General features: G+C 39.9%; 1 protein-coding gene across 1 annotated transcript in view; it reads left to right on the forward strand.

The window, feature by feature from the left end:
• The window catches only part of rtn4rl1b (reticulon 4 receptor-like 1b), a 128422-nt gene extending 123104 nt beyond the window's left edge, over positions 1-5318 (forward strand). The window contains exons 2-3 of the mRNA XM_054601864.1: positions 3368-3819; positions 4414-5318. Of these exons, the coding sequence (XP_054457839.1) occupies positions 3368-3819; positions 4414-5229 (1268 nt within the window). The 3' untranslated portion in view covers positions 5230-5318. The remainder of the gene's footprint in view (positions 1-3367; positions 3820-4413) is intronic.
• The last annotated feature ends 14068 nt before the right edge of the window (positions 5319-19386 follow it).

Raw genomic sequence — 19386 nt, forward strand, 5'->3', positions numbered from 1 at the left:
AGCTTTTACATATATTCATGCCCTAATGCGCATTTGTGTGAAAGCATGTGTGAATTTAATTTTACATCTAGATTTAAAGTAGTGTATATGGAGGTGCAAATATATGGGGTGCTAAGATCAGTGAGCTGGCAGGTGTATAAGTCTCAAGTGAGAGTGCATGTTACGCCAGCTTCAAAAGAGAGCTATGAGATTCTTTCAGCATGTAAAACCTATCCACATTTTACATCCACGTCTTCTTAAGCCTCATCAGAAATCTAGTTAAAAGATTTTGTCCTTGAGGGAAGGAATAGAGGTAGATTTAACACCCTTTATCTACCATGTTTTTTATGGTTTTCCTCTGCAAATTGGGTTATTTGGCAAAGCAGTAAAAACATCCATTTTAGAGGAACAGATTAAGCAGGGTAAAGAATCTATTACTTTGTTCTGACAAGCTGAGGAGAGTGAGAGAGTAGAGGAGGCGCATCCTTGTGTCCAACCTGATTAGCAGATCACTGATTCAAATTGTCTCACTATCGAGGCATCATCTACATTCTCATCTACTCGCTTTCTCTGTGTATCACGTTATTCCTGTCTGTCTCTCCGCTGCTCAGATAATTTTCCTGTCAGAGGACTGCTTCCTAATTCTATTGACATGCATGAAGTTAACCGGTAATGGAAATAGTTCAAGACCTCAGAAGACATTTACTGAAAGTGAGAAGAAGATCAGTTTAATGAATAATGGAATCACTTTATGGAATCCCTGCTAAGGCAGGTGGATAAAACAAGTATGATTTAATCTAAGAATAAATATCAAAGCAAAAGGCCGACTCAATTTGTTGTATTTTGTGTGTTCTTTATGGAAATGATTCTTCCGTGAGGGTCAATATTCTAATAAAATGTGAAATACAGTAACAAATACCTGCATCTCAAGGACCTGGTGTCTGCTGCTTAATGCAAATGTTCCTCAAACAGCGGGAGGAAAATTTACTGTGTCTTGTCTTGCTTATTTGTCGGATACATAAAGCCAACCTTTATTTCCCAAGAGTAATGCACAACACTTTCACCTATTTATTCAGTCAGTAGGTGCCACGCTTGATACATCTTTATGGAAATGGTGAGTAGAGAGAAAGATTGAGATAAAAAAGCAGCTGCAGAGTGACAAATCGTTGTGACAAATCTGGAAATAGCCAGTAACAAAGGTAGGGATCCTTGTACTGATGCAGGTCATTACATTAAAATTAAAAGTTGCAATAAAGCCGAGGCCCATTGTGGTGCTATCATTGAGTGTCATGATCTCAAGCACAAAATATCCACGCAGTACACATTAACACACACTCAGATTCAACCTTTTGCCCGTATTCAGCCGTGAATCACTCCATTTTGTGGGCACATTTTTGGTTTTGGAGGATGCATGCATTTCCATTGTTGCCCAGTGGCAGGGCTTAACAAATAGGATTAGATCCGTGCCCGAGAGAGCACACTCCTGTTCAGGTGACACACAGCTCCATGCTCCAGCTCTGCAACTAGACACAGCGAATTACTGTTAAAGGTCAGTGGAGTCAGACGCTGAATGTCACAGCTTAGCCACAGTTTGGCGAGAAAATACATTAGATAAATAAGCCTGTCTCTTGGTGGAGAGTTTTCTGCACCTCCTGAATTTCCAGCATAAAAGAGCCAGAATTACAGGGAGAGTTAAAAGGCAACAGAGGCGTATCGATTAGAGGCAGTGAATCAGGCCGCTGCTATGCTGTGAATAATAAATTGAGTAGAAGACAGCCAGAGGTTGTCAGATGGCACTTTCATGATGGGCTGTGAGTTGTGCTCATTTTAGATGAGACTGTGGATAAGTCACATATCCAGTCTTAGGGATCTGGGGAATCATGTCACCGATCAGAAAGCGCCTCGGAGCAGCTTACTACAAGTATAAATAAGCATTCCACGCCCCATTTAACAACACAAAAAAGACTGATCGCAGCCTCCGCTCCCTGCAAAGTGCCAGTGGAATCAGGGAAGGGATTGGACTCTTAATAGCACATCTCACTGGTGGCAGAATATTGAAAAGGGTAATTCTGAAATAGCTGCATTGACGCCAATCAGACGACAGTGTTGCGCCTGGGATCCAATCAGCTTCACGGAGAAATCTTGTGATTCACTGGAGCAGGTGTTAGTGTTTGCTTTCTTCAAAAGAATCCTCATTATGCGGGCCAAAATACACTCGTTGTTTTCAGCGAGTAAACTATGACAGAGAGGGCCCATATTGGCACTGTGGCACAAGTTGAACTAATTAGAGAAAGAGAGAGAGACAATATCAAGGTGTAAGAACTAAATAACAATTTAACTTATGCTGAGCCACACGTGTCCATGTTTGGCACAAAATCAGGATGTAAATCAATTTTCAAGATTGTGACTCAATCCCTTTTGAATTCTGCTGTCTTATAGTTCTATTTGATTTTTATTTTATTGTATAATATCTTTTATTTATTATCTTAATCTGTTTACTCTGTACTTGAGCTGCTGCAACACCCAAATGTCCCCCATGGGGATCAATAAAGGAATATCTATCTATCTGCTCAGTGTTTACTGACGTGTGACCTGTGCTGTACGACTCCAATACATGAAAAAAAATAGCTGTACACTACAGCAGCAGCGCTGGATGGCAATGCTACTCTATCACTTTGGTCCTGGCTTAAATTTATATTCAACAAGATATTGTAATGACATTTTGTTCATTAATGGTCATGAGGTTTTCATTTTTTGGTTCAGAGTGAAATATTTTGACATAACTTGGTTTTTTTTGGTTGCATATTTTTTACAGATTAGCTGCAGATATCAAAAAGTCTCTAGAGGATGAATTATTTAATGATCCTCTGACATTTCCTTTAACCCTACTAGCAGGTTTTACTTTTTTTCATCTGCAAACCCAATGGCATTGCCATCAACCTCAGCTGTACATGTCTAGGACTATAGGGCAAATGTTAGCATGCTAACATGCTGAACTAAGCTGGTGAACATGGTAAACCTGATTTTTGCTAAACATCAGCACTGTGAGCATGTTAGCATGCTGATGTTAGCTTTTGGGGAACGTACAGCCTCACAGAGCCACTATAGAAGCTGTCACCACTCAGTGTTATTAATATATATTTCTCCTCTTCAAGCTTTGATCAAGATAAGGAGCCATTAAGTAACTAACTTATTTAAAATTAAAAAACGCTCTCACCTTGCACTTAATTTGTTTTCTTTTTTTCCTTTCCTGTCTGTCTTTGTGGGTGTGTGTGAATATATGTGTTTATGATTCATGTAATCTCTCATTCTCAATCTTCCTCTTTATCTCACTCTCTCTCAACCTGTGTGTATGTGTGTGTGTTTTGTGTGTGCGCTCTCTCTGCAGGCTGTGGGCTGGAGTTCCTGCTGGTTCTCTGTGGGCTGGAGTTTTCCTGGTCCTGCCCCCGTCACTGTATCTGCTACACCGCACCCAGCACCGTCTCCTGCCAAGCCCATAACTACCTGTCGGTCCCTGAAGGCATTCCTCCCGACAGTGAGCGCATCTTCCTACAGAACAATAAGATCCATCGCTTACTTCGGGGACACTTCAGCACCAATACGGTCACTCTCTGGATCTACTCCAATAACATCACTTACATTGAGCCATCCACCTTCCACGGCTTCACGCTGCTCGAGGAGCTGGATCTTGGAGACAACCGTCACCTGCGCTCCTTGGCGGAAGACACCTTCCACGGCCTGAATCGACTCAATGCGCTTCACCTCTACCGTTGTGGGCTCAGTTCACTCCCTAATAACATCTTCCAAGGCCTCAGAAACCTGCAGTATCTCTACTTGCAGGTACGCTAGACTGTTTTTACCACCATGACTATATTAGGGCTGTCACTCTTCCGCAGGAACAAATTTGGAATAACACAACCTACGTAGCCAAATTCTAAACTGTGTTGTTAAATCAATGTGTTGTTGATTTGCAGTGCCTCCCCTGCCTTACTTGAGTGACACGATGGCAGTTGCATTTTACATCAGTATCAGCAAACAAACCGTCCATCTAGCCACAATTTTTCCATCTGTGGTGTCAAATCCAAATTTCTTCGCAGATGGTTTGGTGCCATGATTATCCATTCAGCACTGCTTGTTATTTTTCTCCATTTTGTTAAAATAACCACAATAGTCTAGTTTTCTGAAGACTTGCAATAGGTCAGATGGGTGCTCCCCCTGGAATACAAGGAACAGCCTGCAGTGCTTATTCACTGGGAATTTTGAATTTGAACAGATGATCACAGATTGATACTATTTGCTTAGTATGCTGATTCATAAAACATATTCATGGCATGTAGACAAGTTTATGTGACAGTAATTTGGCACAATAAAGTTGGAATAAAAACTTTGCACAATATGTAGTCTAATGATTGTTTGCTTGCTGTATTTCCTCAGGATAATCATCTGAAGTTCCTGCAGGATGACACATTTATGGACCTCCACAACCTGAGCCACCTGTTCCTGCATGGCAACCGTCTGTGGAGCATTAACCAGAACACCTTTAGAGGCCTCCGAGCCTTGGACCGACTGCTTCTGCACCAAAATCAGATCGAGTGGGTTGACCGCCTGGCCTTCCACGACCTGAAACGTCTCACCACCCTCTACCTGTTCAACAACACCCTGATACAGCTCTCCGGACAGTGCCTGGACACACTGCCCGCTTTGGAATACCTGCGCCTCAACGACAACCCCTGGTCATGTGACTGCAAGGCCCTGTCTCTTTGGGAATGGTTGAAGCGTTTTCGAGGCTCTACATCTTCAGTGGGTTGCCAGGCGCCGGCTGATATGGTTGGGAAAGACCTCAAGGAGCTGCGCAAGGAGGACTTCCCCAACTGTTCACCAACCGTACCTAATTCTGAATCTAGAGCCCAGACTAACAATTTATCTGGGACGGTGAATCCATCCATGAATCGTGGTGTGGTGGTGGGCTCTGGAGGGCAGACCCACCTTGTGCACCCCTCAAGGCCTGGTCGCTCTCGAAACTGCACAAAGCCTCGTATCAGGGGCAAGGGGAAGGGTGACAATGAGGTTCACCACTCAAAGGAGGTCATGACAGACAAGGAGGATTCCTCCCCCGATTTCACAGACGGGGGCAAACATGACCACACATCCCCAGACGGCACCGTAACACGGAGGAAGCACAAGTGCACTCCCCGGACCACTGTTCGCCCCCTAGTGGGGTACAGCAAGCCAACAACAGGGCAACCTTAGCCCAGTCATTACTACATGTCTGTGCCCTCTTGGCGGCCTTGATAACGACAAATATTGACATTATTCTCCGTTGACCCTCAGAGGGTTTAGAAAATGAAAAAACAACAAAAAAACAGCCCTCAGACCCTCTCTTGCTCCTGCACTACAAGGCCTGTGTGTCTTTTATGTATGTGTGTGTGAGTGTGATTATATGTGTAAATGTAGTGTAGGGAGCTTTACTGTTCAGACTGAAACAAGCATCAAAAGCATCAAACATCTACAACAGAAAGACTCAGCACAAAAATGGAAGGGACTGAGAGACGGGATGAAAAAAAGATTAATGCAGACCAAGCTTGCACTGCCACTTATGCCAGTATGATTTCATCTGCATATGTCTTGGTACCTTATGTATTTTTTAACATTAACTGTTTTTCACTCAACTGGAGCTCAGACAACCAAGATTTGGTGAAAATAGAGGAAAGAACGAAGAGATGACAGAGCAAATGAGGTAAACCTTGTTAGTTCTGAGACAGATAAGCTAGGTGTTCAAGTGCTCCATCAAGCTTAAATTTTCAGTTCACAGTTTGTAAATTGTTATTTAGTACAAATGGTAAGTCAGGCCTCAGGCATCAGTTTGTTTTTTCTCTCATCCTTTCTGCCAAATGTATTTTGTCCAAACAATTGGGTGTAAGTGTTTCTCATAAACAAGGAGGTAAAGTGTAAGCATGGCAATAAATAATCGTTCAGTATCAGACAATGGAATGTGCCATTAACACAGCAAAATGGAAATCTATAGCCACAGATATTTAAGGCTATAAATAGAGCAACCATAAGCTCACACGCTGTATGGAGCCGAGACAAATTGTAACAACTACTCTCTACACAATGCTGATCGTTTTTAGGTCCTGTATCAACCTTTCTAACAGCATTTCTTATTGATATTACATGTCTACACAAAGCTCTGCTTCCATCTTCATTACACCACTTCTCTCCCTCTGTGAAACTGAATATTAAGCCGTCAGTTGTTTCAAGATGACAAGGACTCGCCATGCGCTATTTTCATTGGCTTGGACAACAATGTGTGTGTCTCTGGGAGATCAAGCTGTGAATATTGACGAAGTCTGTCTATATCTTGTGTCAGATGTTGTTCATTTGAATTTTTTAAGACACAATGTGGACCTAGAGACGGATCCCTGCTGCAGGGGCCAACAGGAGCCTTAGAGGTGGAGGGTCAAAGGGGTGATTTCTCTGTTTCCCGCTGAGGTTGTGATGAACTGATCCCTCCCCAGTGAGGGCGAACCTCCCTCATTGAGAACGTGAGGAACACATTTTTTTTCTTAATCACTCAACGTCAAAGGAATACAAGACTTGAGAAAAAAATGTGTGTGTAACATCAATGACTCAATAAAAGATTTTAAAAAACCTTTTGAAAGGAGCATGGTAAAACAAGGATCGTGCAGAGAAAATGATGCCTCTTAATTAACTGATGTGATTGTCCATGGATGTGGGGATCCAAGACCAAGACAATCGCATCTGAAGTATCAAGGGTTTGCAGTACAATGCAGATCGACAGTCGGACAATTACGGGACGTCTTGCTGTACTTCTGGAGCTTTTGTGCCTCCCTTAAATCTACCGATAAGATGGTGTTTGTATCAATGTGAACTATACCAGTAACAATGGAGACAAGAGGACTTCTTGCAGTGCTGATATTAATCATTTACTGTATTACTATGAGAAAAACAATATCAGTGACATTGATGATGATAACAGGGTTTTCTGCTCCTCCTGTCAGGAGGAGTCTTTCGATTTTTGATTTTCTGGTGAATCGTTTATTTACGTATTTTCCATGTTATATTTTTAGAGCCTTTTATTTGTTAATGCACAATTCCTCACCTCCCTATTTCTTGTTCTACTGTATGCCTATTCATCTTCTTTCTTTGCCATCATTCAATTGTTCAGTAAGTTATCATCAGAAAACAACAGTACAAAAATGTTTATAAAGATATTAAAATCTATATCTTCTTATGTCAACCGTTGAAGTCTGCGTCTGTTTATTGCTACATTTTAGGTTTTATAGGCTCATTTAGAAAAAGTAAAAGCCACGTTTGATGTTTTTCAGAAATTGATAATGCCAGCAAATTTAGTTTTTTTCTGCTCTGTTTCCCCCCTCTATCTTTGCTCTAGTTTGCATTTTGTCTCCCCAGATCAGACCTGCTGGCTCAACTAAAGCTGCTTCCTACAAACAGATCCACTCTTTCTGTACACAGCTAGGATTTATGTACAATATACAATGTCAAAATATAAGCAAAATGCTGGCTACACATTTTGTCAACACCATACAGAAGTTCCTGACTTATAAGAAAAAAAGAGAAATTATAAGTCGACATGCAGACTGTGGTGTGATATATTGCAGTTCAATAAATCATTTAAAAGCACTGAAGATATTAATGAAAGTGTCACATTGAATCTGTAGATATTCCAGGCTATTATTATTATTAATGGCCCTCTAGAACATAAATTCTATTTCCTCTTCTTTAAATTCCCCTCACCAAGATAGAAATTGATCCACAAGTAAGTGTTCCATTTTACTTTTTTTTTCATAATTGTGTTAAATGATAAATGAGCACAGAAGCAGAGGTTATATGCATGGATGAGAGTGGGATGTAATTATATTCAAACTGGCATCTGGTGTTTGATGCCCATCTACTCACCAGCTTTCAACCCTCTCCAAGCTCATTTGAAACACCCAATATCGCCCAATGATTTTTGCTTTCCTTCACATAATTTAATAAAATAAGTATTTTTGGTTGCAAGATTAAACATTTTATTCCTGGAAATGCCTAGAAACTGTGGCAATTTAACAATCAAATGAATAAAGCTACATTTAATCTTTATAGTTTTCTTTTGTTTTGGCCAGAACCCAAAGCCCACACAAATTTTGCCCAAAAATATGTTTTTGTTTTAACACCAGAAAATGCCTCAAAACATACAATGCATATGTAGATTTTTCCGAGTCAATATCATCAATTATGATAAAGTCGAAAGTCAGCTAGGTGGATTTTCCTTTTCCATGTACATGTATGAGTGAGCTGAATGAGATGTTAAATGATAAACAGGAAAAAATTAGGCATCCCTGCATCCATTTGTAACTATTTGCAGGAGCTGATGGGGTGTGGATTCACTAATAAGCTTGTTCATATGCACGCAAACATCCATCACTGTAATTTAGGCGAAAAAACCCACCATGCACTTAGTAAAGTGAAATGCACGGAACTTCATAAATCTGAGAATAAACATGCTTATTTGCTGTGTTAAATGGTCTGTTTTCCGTTTTATTAGATCTTTCTATTTACTGACTGTAGGTTAAATTAAAGGCGAGACTAACTTTGCTGTAAATTGTTTCAAAGAGATACATTTTCATGAATTATGTACTGATTATTTTCAGGGTAAGTTGAACTGTCTCGTAAACCTCCAAGTTAAACTGCTCAACTTGCTGTATTAAAATCGTTCTTCACCTCCAGATTAGTATGTATGATAATTAATCTCACCTCAATGTCAATTTACAAAAACATTTTTCAGCTTTTGTGGTAGGACACGTGACGACTACTGAGCCAGTTACATCCACTGATTCACTGAACGACCGTGACCTTTGGTTGAAAGAGCTCATCACTCAGTCGCTCATGTCCAGTGTCCTTCCCACGATCCCTACAGCTACACGTGATGTCTTACACCACTCCAGTTTTTCTCTTGGGGTCGTGCCATCTTAAGGGTGTTTACCAGGGATCTTAATGAATAGTTCAACATTCCCCAGAATCCCAGACAATCTTTATTATATAGTACGTATTGACATTGAAATATTCAATGATCAAAGCGTGCCACAGAGGTAAATCTTAGATCTCTATCCTTGAACCGCCCCTAATTCAGAGGTAACAAAATCCACTCACCAGCACCTCTAAAGCTCACTAACTCACATTTTATCTCTTTATTCGTACAAAATGTCAAAAACAACAAGTGGTATAATGAGGCAGCTCATTCTCACTAACAAATCATAAAATACTGACACTTTGTCAGTGGCCTTAAGCTTAAAGCTATGATGCTCTAGGTACACCTCTAGCATCTTTTTTTGAAAGTGGCAGGGATGGCATGTTACTTTCTACTTGTTTCCTGCATAGTGACTTTTCAAAATAAACTTCATTCTTCACAGGCCACAAAGCCACTAAGTCAAACCAAAAGCAGTCACAGCATCAACTAGGAGCCAGTGCACTACCCCCATATATGACAACCTGTTATCATGGTACTGGCATTCCACTACAACTGAGATGGTTCCATTCAGAGATAAAGAATATGAGATGTGTTGGGAAGCATAACAAAGCTAGGAAGTGGACCTTGAGTAGATTATTGTTATTCAACTGTTTTTATAAAGACAACCATTTCCATATGCAAGTATAACCTTCTATTCTAAAATGTCTTCATATTAAAAAAAAATTAAAAATGAGAATTTCACCTTGGGCTGTCATTGTTCATCATTGTTACCTCTGGAAATGCTATAGATTCACTAGTTACAAAACAAATAATTAGTGTAGACATTTTCCTGTAATATAAATGTATTATATAGTGTCAGCTTAGCAAGCCTTTCCAGAGAAACACTTGTTTTTCTCAACATGCTAATTACACTAATTGTTGGACTAATGAAGAAGCAGTAAAGGCTGATAAAACCCTGGAAATAAATGGCACGACTGCGATCATTTCCAGCTCAGAGTTATCTTGTAGGTGGAGAGTTTCACTCTGAATTGTTTGATTTTCCTCAACTTTTGGGGTAAATTAGTATCTGAATCACATACTCTCATCTGACTTGACCCAGTTATATGGAAAGCACATCAAAGGCTGGGAAGTAATTGTGATTGTCTCATTGCAGAGGAGGGCTGATCAGCGTACAGTGAGGACCCAGTTCAGCTGGCAGATCCTGTGCAAAAACAGGTAGGACACCGACTATATCGTTAGAAGATGGAGCCCAAATACTGCTGCATATAAAAAGGCCGGGATGAGGAGAAGTATCAAAATGCGGAATGCAGTATCATTAAAGGAGCAAAATCCGACATTCAGAGCAGCAAACAATGCAAAGATATAGTGGAGTAATGTCTAGCAGAATGAAGTCGGAGAGCGGGAGGCTAAGTTCATCAGCTATTGAGCAGTTAGAGGAAGGGGAATTGGCTGGGAATCACGGGGGAGGAAGTGACACACAAAGGGAACACAACCATATGTGTTGTCACAGTAATGAAACACAGAAGAAGTGATGAGAAAAGAATCACAGAAGAAGATAAAAAATAAAATAGGTGTTTGATATGTCACAATTCTCCAGGAGTCTTTTTATAAATATACCATGTATGTGTTGACAACCATAAGCACCACAAAGACCGTATTACACTTCCCCACAACACACTACGGGCCTCCCAATATAGCATCAGCATGTGTGATTTCACATCACTTATTCATGCAGGAGAGAGGCAGCTTGTTGATTCATCCTAAAGCGGTATAGTATTGTGGGAGGCAGCGATGCTCTCTGACAGAAATACCCCTCCAAAAAAATGCAGCCTTTGACTATCTGTGCCCATTTCTTGTCTTTTAACTGACTCACTGTCACTTCTGTGTGGCTTTAATTAAAACCTAGCAATTAGAAAATTGAAAAGGAGATGAAGAAAGTGGGAGAGCTGGGAAGGGAGACGGCACACTGGGGGATATGATAATTAAGAGCAGACGCACCACGAAATGCCTCAACATCTAGTGTGACTCTCCAGTCCCTCTCCTTCTTCGAGTCCCACTCTCCCATTTCAATCACAAAGCTAATATCACCTCTTTCTCCATAAAATCCATTCTTATTCCAGATTTTATATTTGGTCTATTTATTTAGCTTAAATCCCCCCCAGAGCGGTGGCGTGCTCCAGTTCTCCGAACCAGCCAGCCTGCATAATAAACTGAGGGGACTTGAGCAGCCCAAGGCCACATCACCACCTGCATGGATTAGAGGCCCGCTAATCCCCTAATGTTTGACCTCAAGTCAGACGGAATATGCAGAAAAATTACTCAAAGTCAGCATGGCATGTTTCTCCATAACAATACATCTAGGTTACTTTTTAGGGGGGGTAGGTGGAGGAGGGAGGGTCTGGTTAGTGCAGTGTTACTTTTCATGAATCACGTTTTCCTGTTGGTGATTTCACAGTGGGGAATGCTGACTGTTATGTGCTCTGCAGTGCCTGTGGCTTGAGCTGATTCACCAGGAGACTTGTTGAGCTTTCTAAAAATGTAAACTCCATTATCAAAACTTGGGCCCTCTTTTGCCATAAAAGTGTCCTCACCAAATTAATTGTTGCTATCTAGGAACACTGCGACACAGGAGACCCCCAGGGCAGGAAACAGACCATTACAGCAGGTTGTTAGAACGGTACGAGTTAAACCAGATCAACAGTTGATTGGGGAAAACTGAAAAGATGCCCTGGATGTCTGCGAGGGTGTTTAAGAGGGGAAGCCTATTAAGAAGTGTGGTCTTTAAAAATCCAATGTTTAGAGTGGTTTTAACGCCCAATTAAGACAAGAGAGTCAACTATGATTGGTAAGTGTTTTGCGATGAATTTTCATTTTGATGGACTGATGGATTTTGATGGAATACTCATTTGCATCTTATACTTGATAAATTTGGTAACACTGTTCACAAAATAGTTACACAAAATTCAGAGCCTTTAGTCAGAAAAGAGTAACCTGACGTGATGATTGACAAATCATTAATAGTAGTATTAATAGTAGTCCCTGAATAACTTGAATATATATCGAGGACTTTATAGTAGATAATGAATCGGTCTGTAATGATGGTTTATGAATCATATGTTAGAATTCAGAGACCTGAGCTGGCTGAGAAAAAGCACACCTAGTAAGTAAAAATAGCTAAGTGGAAAGAAGAGTAGAAGTTCAGGGTAAGGCATCAGAAATGCCTGTGCAATAATCCTCATTGCAAAGGCACGACCAGGACGTCTACTGTGATGGATGAGTACAACAGACAGTTATGGTTATGATTTTACTATTCACCATTGTTTTTGCTTCCAAATTAGGTTGGAGGAGATTTGTTTTAAACTTGTTTGATTGCCTGACTTCATATTTTCATTTTTCCCAGTCAAACTTCTTTACATCAATGTTCTGTGCTTCTCAGATCTTAGCCATACTTTGCAATTAATCACAATTAAAACTAAGAAAAACAAGACCAAAACTGAATGAGATCTTAATTCCCCTTTAAGACAGCGGCACTTCTCTATTTCTTCCAACGAGCTCACATCCCCGTGGAAAGGGTTCTTTTGTCCTGATCTATGCCCACAATTAACACACACAATCAATTGAGGAGGCCTGAGGAGCACAGACGTTGTCCTTTGAGTGTGAAGCAACCATGGAGCCCATCACTCCTGGAGGGGTCCACGCTCCAGTCAAGAGGCTAATGACACACACAGCACTTTCTCTCCCCCCCCATTATTAATCACCCCTGTGGTGGATCTGACAGAAGACAAAACTCCTCTACACAGCAGCATTTAACTCAGTCCTCTTCAGATGAGATGTGCCTTTGTGTGCTCTGCATTGAATGTATGCAGATATTCAATAATCATAATTGTAACACAAAGACAAAAAATGTCAAATAAAAAGACAGATTATATACGATATACACTGTACATCTATCAACAGAATTTAAACAGGAGTAGGTAACTTTGACATGTTTTACATATCTAAGAGTGATTACATTAGGGTTAAAGCAGCCAGGTCTACTGGTCTTATATGTATTCCTCCACTCTTTTTATATAGTCACATTTTGTTATATATAGTCATTTTGAATACATCTTACATTCACAGTGTTTTTTTTTAAAAGCCTAGAATAACCGCTAACTGTCACAACCTTTCATGAGATCAAAGTGTGTATCTGTCTGGCTTTAAACTCATGTGCAAATAATGTGGTATATCTGTGATAATCCTGTGATCAGAAAAAGGCCAAAACAGAAATGATGATATGCTGATGACATATCTTCAAAAGGATCCAATGACTGTAATCTATCAGAGATAAAAGAGAACAAAATAAAAATGTTTGGGGAACCAAAACTCTGCTTCTGTTCAGCTAGAAATACCAACATCAGCCATCGCTACAGGTGACTAAAAGTGATTTCAACTTTACCGTTAAACAGCTGTTCTTGTCCTGTGTAAAAAACTAAACGCAAATGTTGACATTTTTACACGTCAATCGTTAGTCAAGTAAGTCGTTAGTGTCGTGAGTGACTTAAATAAGTGGTTTTGTTGCCTAAACCCAACTTCCTGTGAAGACAGAGGTTTATTTTGAAAAGACACTATGCATGTAATAAGTGCAAGCTGACATGCTGCGTACCTAGAGCGTCTTAGTTTGAAGCTTGGGAGCAGGCGTCTATATTTGATAAGTTGGGAAGGAGAATGTGTTGTTCGTTCAAGAATTTCTCATCAAGAAATCTCTTACTGCTGACAAACTCAACACAACTAGTTAAACTATCTAAGAACATTTGCGTTTCCTCTATAATTGATGCCAAATATAGTTCTTACCAGAAATATTTCTGGAAAGTTGTGAAATCATGGACTCTGATACAGGAATTTCATAACTAATGACTTGCATCTGCAGACCTCATCATTTAAATAAATTCGATGAAATTGGAGTTACAGGGCAGAGACATACAGCTTCTGTCTTTGAGCACGGAACAAGAGAAGAACATTTTTATTTAAAAAAAAGAAAATTCATAGAAGGCCATGTACAGTTATCGCCCAGTTTTTAATTTGAATAAAACTCTGTTCTGATCTTCTGACAAAGTGCCTCTCTGGATCTCTTATCGCTGGGTACAAAGAGAATGAAATATGCTGATGTAGTGATTTTGTCAATGACCTTGAGGCTAGCCAGGGACAGACCCTCACAAACCTACTTAATCCTCTCTGCCTTTCTAAGTCCGGAGAAATAACACAGATTTACCAGAGCAGTCTGGAAGCCCCCTATGCTTAAGCAGAGCTCTAATTGAAAGCAACGAAGGGCGACATTTGCAGCTGATGGGCCTGATCACTGGGCCAGCAGTGTCTAATTATCATATCATATTCTGAACACATTTCAATACCACACTGGCAACACTCCCAAAGCCAACACTTTGAAGCTGTGTACGCATTATGCAGAACAATAGAATGGAGTTTAAAAATCAAAGAGAGTTTTGTGTTTTATCTCTTTCTCTTTAAAAACAACGTTGTCATTCACACTGTTTTGTGGAAAACAAAGTTTACAAAGTCAAGCCACTCCAACAAAAGAAGACACCACAAGTGTGTCCCCCTCACATCCACATGCGCCCTCCCACTCAGTGGGAAGCTGCAGGGTGTCTGAGGTCGGGTTCAAACTCGTCTCACTGCCTCGCTCTATGCTCTTGCCCCGCGGCGCAGGCATCAGTCAGATAAACACACACCCACACCGACATGCAGTGCTGCACACTGCAATAACACTCACACATACGTGCTCTTAAAGGCACACATTTTTTACATATGATCCTAATAGACCATTCTTCCGTGATACACAAGTACACCAGCGCACATGGGTGTATCAGTGCGCCTGTAAAGCTTCCAAGTAGGTTTGTAGCACCCACGCAAGTGTCAGACCCCAGCTGTGTTTACAGAAAACAAACCCCACTGATGATCTCAGAGGCCATGGCCAAATGCCAGACATCTGTGTGTACTAATGCTATATCTGAATTTACACACACTGTGTACAATTCTTCACAGCATACGAGTGTTAAGGTTCGTATGCAAGTAATTAAGAGACACCGCAGGCACAGATCATTTTGGGATTTTTGGTTGTTTTGCTTCCATAACATGTCATCTTTAAGACCAGTAGAAAGAAAACATCCAAAAGACATTTTATCTTACTTCACTTGGTTTATTGGCGCCTGTCAATTTCTCCTAAATTCACTAAAAGTTAGCATTAGATAATAACTCATTTGTATATTTAAACAGACAATTTCATAAAAGTTGTAATACAAATAATAATTGTCTTAATGTAAGTAATCCACTTGGGAAGTTTCATGTTAATATAAGTTAAAAAAAAATGTTTTTAAGTAAAACATTTTTTCACCTGTACTGTCTTGCCAAATGTATAGAATTATACAATAAAGGCTGTTTCCAAATTGAGGTTTCTGTCACACTCACATGCCAACAATCTCCACTGCAGTGCACCAATGTTTCAAGTTATATTCCTATCTATATTCTGAAGGTTTTTACAAAGGGGTTTTAGCATTCATAGCCTGATTTATATAACATTTTATTCTTAATATATAGGCTTGAACAGATATCCAAAATTCTTTCAACTCTCTTGTGTCAACAAAAATAAAACAATGATTTTGTACGTGGCTTTATCTAATGTTCAGATTTGTGTTTTGTAAATGTAGGCAAATAAGTACATGTTTGGTAAAATAATGCCTCGATATACATTTTTAGAAAAACATGCTATACAAAAAATTATTCCTGAATGTAAGTTATCAACCAGGTAAGTTTCATGGCGATATCTATGAGTTCTAATTTCTACCCCTTAACATACCAGTTTAAGGAAACAGATATCATATTGATCTCATAGACTGATTGAGCTATGACTAGATAACTGAAAATAAAAGCTATTTCAAATGTAAAGATTTGTTTACTTTGTATTTTGCCTAGATTCATTTGTAACAAATTGGATTGTTAGACAAGAGTTTCCATCTCTACACATAACAAATGAAGTTTGCCCAACAGCACTGGTCTGTGCGACAATTAATGCCATAGTGGCCAAAATTGGACATGCAGGTCACATGATGTCACTGACTTTCTCCTATACACAATCATTTCGTGTATAATCATGAATGCATTACTAAACGTATTAGTTGTTGTGTGAAAATCATTTTAATTTTCAAATGAACAGGCTAAAACAGTGCACAAGAGTACACACAGAGAAAAAAAGTCAACATAACTTACGGTAATATTTGTTACATAGCAGTTTGTTAATATTAGCATCTGATCATACCCGACCAGCAAAGAACCAGCAAAGCCCCTAGGGTAGGTTTGTTTAACCACTGATAAATGTTGTTCTCCATTTCCTAGGGAAGAACACGTTATCACTTCATGTGGAATGTACATAGACACCTTTTAAAGTCCCAGTCAAACAGAAGTAAAAGCGTTTTTAAGATAAGATAAAATAAGATAATCCTTTATTAGTCCCGCAGCGGGGAAATTTGCAAGGAAATTAGCTTTTTTGAGATGATCAGAATCAGTCAGACGCCCTCCACACCTGGTGCAAATGACTGTACAGAAGGATTCATATGGTTAATGTTCAGGTAAGGCACAAAAAACTACAACCGTGGTCAGGGCTAAAAAAAAATAATGTTGGCTGCTGGGAAATCAGGGTCTGAGGAAATCACTATTCAGTGATGCATCACAAGCTTTTTACTGTGTTACACAAATGACTTAATTTTGCTCAAAGGAAAAAGGCTATATTTAGTTTATTGTCAATAAAGGGATTTGCTGAGAAAACAGAATAAGCTGAATAAGCTTACCGGGCATCTAATGTCAGAAGTTGAGTAAGCATGCAGTTTAAACAAAATGTTATATCAAAGTGGAATGTTCCTTTGAGATGCTCGTCAGCTTATTTTTCTTGAAATGTGCCAGACTTGTGCAGGACTGGAGACTGCAGTCTGCATGAATACCAATATCTCTGAAGGACTTTTTATTTTACAAAATATGGTCATCTCTACAAAAACAATAAAGAATGTGAAAAACCAAATACTCCACTGCAGTTCCTTCAACCATCCATATGCTGCTCCCTGACAGTACTTCAATACTATGAGGCTGTTGTATCACAAATTTTGCGAACAGAGGGAAGGCAAATGACAGTAAAGGCAGGAAAGACGTGACTTTGTTCACACTATCGCTGCCTCTCACGTTAGGGGGCAGATCTGCATTGATTTTGTGTCAAGGGAATCAGGCCCTGCTTTAATTGGGTGTGTGCATTTGCAGTCCTCCAAGCTAATTGCACCAGGCCATGGCAGCTCAAGACGTGCTGCTGGGACCGGACCAGCGTGACACTCGACAGTTCCGGCCTGGTTTCACAGCCAACAGAGGCTGCAGCTCTGTGCAGAATAATCGCTCCAGGTCAAGGTGGCAGAGGACCAGCCCTGTTTTATCACTGATGTGTCTCTGGAGTGAAAACATTGTAATGCCAATAACATCCTGGGAGGCAAGTGTTTTGGTCAATAGCTGATGTGCAAAGGCAGAAAAACATCCTTGTTCATGTAAGTAGACTGCTGCAGGTGATAGTGAGTAAACGGATGTGGCAGGATTGATCTTTAGGTGGACTTTTTATCCCACTATATACACAGAATGGATAAAGCTATGAATGACTAAGTTACCTACCATAAAAGACCAACTTAACAGCAGCAACACACGTCCTTTGTGTCCTATTTAAAGCTATAATATGAGACATTTGTCTTGCTGTTTGTAAACACACAGCATTCAGCGAAAATGTTTCACATTTAAAGCTAAAACCTTCAAGTATGAAAACTTCCACGCTCAGCGATGGTTGGTGTTTCAGTGCAACAGACTTTTTAGTTAGAGAGAGGAAAGTGAAACAATTCTTTTTAGACTTGTGTTAAGTTCCTCTTTAAAAGGTACCCTGCAAAGATGTCTTCTTTTTCATTCACCTTCTCAATAAACCTATTTATTGTATCCTTGAGACTTTACAAGCAAGTTGAATGCCTTTTGTATTGTTTTAATTCATAGTTAGCAGATTGTGATGTTGCTAGCAGAGCGTGAGAAGCAGACCCGCTCACTAAAACATTGCTCCATATGGTAGCTTAGTGGTTTAAAAACTCCATAGAGCACCTTTAAGTCTCCTGTCAGGTGTGTAGAGTTGGACCGTAGCCTCACCTTGCACAGTCCAAAACCTACTAACCTTCTCTTGGCTTTGGGAGAGCATAGCTGGCCTTGACAGATGTGCAACCAACATGTGAGGGAGTTCTGTGTGCTCCCTAGTCCACTATCTAATGCAGAACATGATATTAGGACAGGGGAGGAATACCAACAGCCCTCTGGATTTCTAACAAACCTGGCATGCCAAAGGAATGCTCCATCTCCATCTATCTTTAATGTAGATCCATAGTATAGATAATGCAAATTCACTGGAGAAAAAAAAAACATATGTACGAAACTAACAAGAGGTATTATTTAACACTTTTTAATATTTTAAGGCCTTGGTTTGTGCTGTCTATACTGGTTACTTTATGTTATGAAGTATTTGTGTTGTTTTGTCGATTCTTGACATTTATATATAAAGGGATGCATATTTTTTCTTGTAATGGCAGTGAGCTATCACTCTACTCCATGTTTTTGATTAACTGAAATGTTGCCTCAGAAACCTAAGTTTATAAGATAAAGTTTTTAAAGGATTTTTTACTGAATGCAGAGGGTTAACTGTCTAGAAGGAAAACATGTAAAAATAAAAATGCTGGCTAAGAGGAGTCTCAGTGACAAGTGTGATGAATGGGAAGATAGATGAAAAGATAAACAGAGCACAAAGAAAATGAAAAATGGTAAGGACTTTGCTTTTCATTTTAATTTAATGGCAAGTAATGGCCAGCCATCTTTATTATTAATGTTTGTGGCGCGTGCTATTAAAATGTGAAAATGTACCCGAAAGTCTCCTTTGCCGTCTACCTGGGGGTTTGAGCTGGAGAATCAGGCTTCCACATCACTGACAGCAAACGGTGAGGCAGCGTTGTGAGTGCCACTCAGTCACAGGGGACTATGGGTACCGCTACTCATGCCAGCGTGCCGTTCTATCCTTGCGCTCTAAAAATAAGATGTTAAACCCTTAGAAAAAAAGGCGGCCTCCCATCTCACTTGGTTTGCTAAGTCGTCTCAACAGGGAGACTCTAAGAGATTCCATCTATCCCATCAGCTCCGGTGCAACTCTTCTCTATCCAACAACGCTCGGAAGGCAACTGTCAGAATCCCCCCCAAAAAACTGTGTTACACATTGAAATTATTACCTCCGTAGTGCTTCACATCAGTCGGCGTGGAAGGTTGTGTGCAGAAAATACATATTTTCAAGGTCTTTTCATGAAGGAAGGTTTTTG

Source organism: Anoplopoma fimbria, chromosome 1 (assembly GCF_027596085.1).
Source record: "Anoplopoma fimbria isolate UVic2021 breed Golden Eagle Sablefish chromosome 1, Afim_UVic_2022, whole genome shotgun sequence".
Lineage (NCBI taxonomy): Eukaryota > Metazoa > Chordata > Actinopteri > Perciformes > Anoplopomatidae > Anoplopoma > Anoplopoma fimbria.